This window comes from Electrophorus electricus, chromosome 24, assembly GCF_013358815.1.
Source record: "Electrophorus electricus isolate fEleEle1 chromosome 24, fEleEle1.pri, whole genome shotgun sequence".
In the NCBI taxonomy this organism is placed as follows: Eukaryota; Metazoa; Chordata; class Actinopteri; order Gymnotiformes; family Gymnotidae; genus Electrophorus; species Electrophorus electricus.
The window spans coordinates 11,384,945-11,389,944 of NC_049558.1; the positions used below are offsets into that span (position 1 = coordinate 11,384,945).

General features: G+C 46.4%; 1 protein-coding gene across 2 annotated transcripts in view; it reads left to right on the top strand.

Annotated features, from left to right (window-relative positions):
- The window catches only part of LOC113589297 (cadherin-4-like), a 297,607-nt gene that overhangs the window by 252,642 nt on the left and 39,965 nt on the right, over positions 1-5,000 (top strand). For both annotated transcript variants that reach the window (XM_035522244.1, XM_035522245.1), the window contains one exon: positions 1,799-1,943. In XM_035522244.1, the coding sequence (XP_035378137.1) occupies positions 1,799-1,943 (145 nt within the window). The remainder of the gene's footprint in view (positions 1-1,798; positions 1,944-5,000) is intronic.

Sequence of the window (5,000 nt, forward strand, 5' to 3'; positions counted from 1 at the left end):
TGATGAGATCCGAAACCACTGGTAATAATCAGACCTCTGAGTAAACGCTATTTAGAAGGGTTGTTCCACGGTGTCGCTGGGTTTGGGACGCACGCGTGTACTCCGGTGCTGGTGTTCAGAAGGTCAGAAGGTCAGAAGGTGCTGAAAAAGTGGAAAGTGCCCTGTAGTGTGTGTGTGTGTGTGTGTGTGTGTGTGTGTGTGTGTGAGTGTGTGTGTGTGTGTGTGAGTGTGTGTGTGTGAGTGTGTGTGTGTGTGTGTGTGTGTGTGTGTGTGTGAGAGAGAGTATGTGTGTGTGTGTGTATGTGTGTGAGTGTGTGTGTGTGTGTGTGTGTGTGAGTGTGTGTGTGTGTGTGAGTGTGTGAGTGTGTGTGTGTGTGTGTGTGTGTGTGTGTGTGTGTGTGAGAGAGAGTATGTGTGTGTGTGTGTATGTGTGTGAGTGTGTGTGTGTGTGTGTGTGTGTGTGTGAGTGTGTGTGTGTGTGTGTGTGTGTGTGTGTGTGTGTGAGTGTGTGTGTGTGTGTGTGTGTGTGTGTGTGTGTGTGAGTGTGTGTGTGTGTGTGTGTGTGTGTGAGTGTGTGTGTGTGTGTGTGAGTGTGTGTGTGTGAGTGTGTGTGTGTGTGTGTGTGTGTGTGTGTGTGTGAGAGAGAGTATGTGTGTGTGTGTGTATGTGTGTGAGTGTGTGTGTGTGTGTGAGTGTGTGTGTGTGTGTGTGAGTGTGTGTGTGTGTGTGTGAGTGTGTGTGTGTGTGTGTGTGAGTGTGTGAGTGTGTGTGTGTGTGTGTGTGTGTGTGTGTGTGTGTGTGTGAGAGAGAGTATGTGTGTGTGTGTGTATGTGTGTGAGTGTGTGTGTGTGTGTGTGTGTGTGTGTGAGTGTGTGTGTGTGTGTGTGTGTGTGTGTGTGTGTGTGTGAGTGTGTGTGTGTGTGTGTGTGTGTGTGTGTGTGTGTGAGTGTGTGTGTGTGTGTGTGTGTGTGTGTGAGTGTGTGTGTGTGTGTGTGTGTGTGTGAGAGAGAGTATGTGTGTGTATATGTGCATGTGTGTCTGTGTTTTTGTGTGTGTCCGTGTGTGTGTTTTTGTGTGTGTCCGTGTGTGTGTGTCTGCATGTGTCTGTGTGTGTGTGTCTGTGTGTCTGCATGTGTCCGTGTGTGTGTGTTTTTGTGTGTGTGTCTGTGTGACTGCATGTGTCTGTGTGTTGTAAATCAAAAGTACAAGAAGGAGAGAGAGAGAGAGAGAGAGAGAGGGAAAAAACGTGATTGTCTAATATGTCAAACAAAGCCAATGACGTGTATAGTCCGGTCACTGATCTGGTGCCCTGTGCCTGTGTGTGATTGGCTGGAAATTCCTGGAGTTCTCCAATCACACTGGTTCATTTGACATGTCTGTTCTTTTTTCTGCAACACTTCAGTGCCGGCGTCCAACATTTGTGTGCTGGTGTTTGTGCGATGAGAGTGAAACTGAGGCTTGATTGAGATCTCTGTCCAGGGCTCCACTGTCTAATGCGCTTCGCACAGCAGTGGACTCACAAAGAACAGCGCACGTGACTCACTAAGAACAGCACACGTGACTCAGTTTTTCACCGACACTCTGAATTAACCTGCCTCATCACTCCTTCATGTCCTGTTAAGATGAAATCACTTCAGTTAAATAAACTCTGACATCTGGTTTTCTGCTAGACAGGCCAGCCCTTAAACATCTGTCGATCGGACCTGGATCAGACACAAGCGGAACTGTAACCATGCCTGTTCCTGCCTTGCCGGCTGACCCACGTAACCATGGCGTTGCGTCTGTGTGTTGTCGGCAGCTGCGAGCGCACGCAGTGGACATGAATGGTAACCAGGTGGAGCAGCCCGTGGATCTCTACATCTTCGTCATCGACATGAACGACAACCGGCCCGAGTTCAAAAACCAGGTGTACAACGGATCCGTGATGGAAGGATCCAAACCAGGTAGGAGAATGGGGGACAGGCGGGGACCAGAGAGAGAGCTCTAATACTACATACGGTTCTAATACTACATACAGCTATAATACTACATATGGCTCTAATACTACATACGGTTCTAATACTACATACAACTATAATACTACATATGGCTCTAATACTACATACGGTTCTAATACTACATACGGTCTGTGGTGCAGTAAATACTAGTTTTGAAGACATGAGTTATGATCTCATTTATGTGAAAACTCAAACTTCTCACAAACACCAAGTGTGTTTTATATATATATATATATATGTGTGTGTGTGTGTGTGTGTGTGCGCACATGTGCTTGCGTGCATGAGTTTGCATGTGTGTGTGTGAGTGTGTGTGTGTGTGTGTGTGTGTGTGTGTGTGTGTGTATGTGTGTGTGTATGTGTGTATGTGTGTGTGTGTGTAAGTGTGTGTGGGGAGGGGTGTGTGTGTGTAAGTGTGTGTGTGTGTGTGTGGGTGTGTGGTCCTCTGAGTTTCTCCAGGGATAATGATACACACATTCATGTCTTGCATCAGAGCTGATGAAACCTCAGGAGAAAGGGACAGGCAGACAGACAGACAGACAGGCAGGCAGACAGACTCCTCCACCTCCGTCCCCCTGTGTGCTGTGTCTTCCTGGCCATCAGATAAAAAATAACCAAGTTTATTTTTACCCAGACAAAGATAATTGGACGCAGGCTTTTTAAGTGCATATCCAACAGGTTTGGACATCCAAGCTGCTGACAACAGTTTGTGCAATGTTGTTTGTTTTCTTTGTGCAGGGGATGTTAGTAAGGGTTGTGCCAAGGCTGCAACAATTTCTCCCCACACGTAAGACACTTCAGGGCAGAGTTTTGCTGAGGGGGGCTCTTACTCATCCGGTGGTGAGATTACTTCACTACTATTAGTTGTTAGCAGTAATGCAGGTTAAGCCGATGCTGTAGTTCACAGTGCCCCCTCATGGTAGAGGTAAGAACTGCGCAGCATATTTGTCTGGTTTAATCTAGCATATTAAATCATATTAAAGCGTGGACAATGAAGTCTATTAGTTGAGTTAATAACATTTTAAACTAGTTTTATAATGGTGTCGGCTAAGTGTGGGGAGGCAAGTTCTCCACCATTTTTAAAACTGTGTGTGTGTGTGTGTGTGTGTGTGTGTGTGTGTGTGTGTGTGTATTAGATGGAGGACACTGGAACAGATGAGCTCTTAAACTATAACATAACATAAAATCTATTAGAAAAGATAAACCATTCTCATACACACACATTCATACCCCCCCCCCCCCACGCACGCACGCGCACACACACACACACACACACATTTTCAACACCCAGCAGCAAAGAAAAGTTTTCTCCAGTGGGATTAAGCATTTAACCCTGCATGCGTGTGTGTGTATGTTTGGATAATACTGGGAGAGCTTTGCATGTTGAGCCCTGTCGCCTTCTGTGGAAAGCCAATTACAAAGCTGAATTACTTTCCAAATTAAAGAGTCATTTAAACGAGCAGGGCCTAATCCCCTCGGGCGCGACGCTGGACACCCGTACAGAAAGGACCCCATTACTCCAGCTGTGAATGCAGCTGTAATGAAATTAACACACAGCTTCAACAAAGTCTGTCTGCTTCTACTGACAAAACTCTCTCTCTCTCTCTCTCTCTCTCTCTCTCTCTCTCTCTCTCTCTCCCTCTCTCTCTCTCTCTCTCTCCCCCTCGCTGTCTCTTTAACTTTCTCTCTTTTTTTCTGTCTCTCTCAGTCTCTGTACCATTCTCTTTCACTGTCTCATCACACTTCTCATTTTCACTATGCAAATACATCTCACACACACCCGCTCTCTCTCTCTCTCTCTCTCTCTCTCTCTCTCATCCTCTTTCAGTTACTCTCTCCTTCTCTCTGACAGCTCCTGCAGAGTTGATTCCAGTTGTACTTTGAGACTTAATGAAGTTTGAAATGGAGGTTGGTGTAACAATTATGTGTGTGGATACATGGTTGTCTGAGGCCTGACAGCCTTGTCTCTGGTAATTGGAGAAAGAAGCGTGTACAGCTTCATATAGATACTGTTGTAGCAGATGACCGAGCTGGGATGGGATGGGATTGGATGAGAAGGGACAGGATGGGATGGGATGGGATTGGATGAGAAGGGACAGGATGGGTTGGGATTGGATGAGAAGGGACAGGATGGGTTGGGATTGGATGAGAAGGGACAGGATGGGATGGGATTGGATGAGAAGGGACAGGATGGGTTGGGATTGGATGAGAAGGGACAGGATGGGATGGGATTGGATGAGAAGGGACAGGATGGGTTGGGATTGGATAAGAAGGGACAGGATGGGTTGGGATTGGATGAGAAGGGACAGGATGGGTTGGGATTGGATGAGAAGGGACAGGATGGGATGGGATTGGATAAGAAGGGACAGGATGGGATGGGATTGGATGAGAAGGGACAGGATGGGTTGGGATTGGATGAGAAGGGACAGGATGGGATGGGATTGGATGAGAAGGGACAGGATGGGATGGGATTGCATGAGAAGGGACAGGATGGGTTGGGATTGGATGAGAAGGGACAGGATGGGATGGGATTGGATGAGAAGGGACAGGATGGGATGGGATTGGATGAGAAGGGACGGGATGGGATGGGATTGGATGAGAAGGGATGGGATGGGATTAGATGAAAAACTTTGCACATATGACATATAGAACTTTGAATAAACACTGAGAAAAACTAATTCAAAGGTAACATGGCAACATGTGAGAAACATCTGTCATGTAAATAATGATGTAGACAATATCACTGGATTAGCTACATTGTGCAACAGTTCTCATCATGGAGACCATGGATACAACTGACACACACACATGCTCAGATACACTTTACAAATACACACGCTCAGATACACCTGACAAACACACGCTCAGATACACCTGACACACATATGCTCAGATACATCTGACACACATATGCTCAAATACACCTAACATACACATGCTTACATACACCTGACACACATATGCTCAGATACACCTGACACACACATGCTCACATACACCTAACAT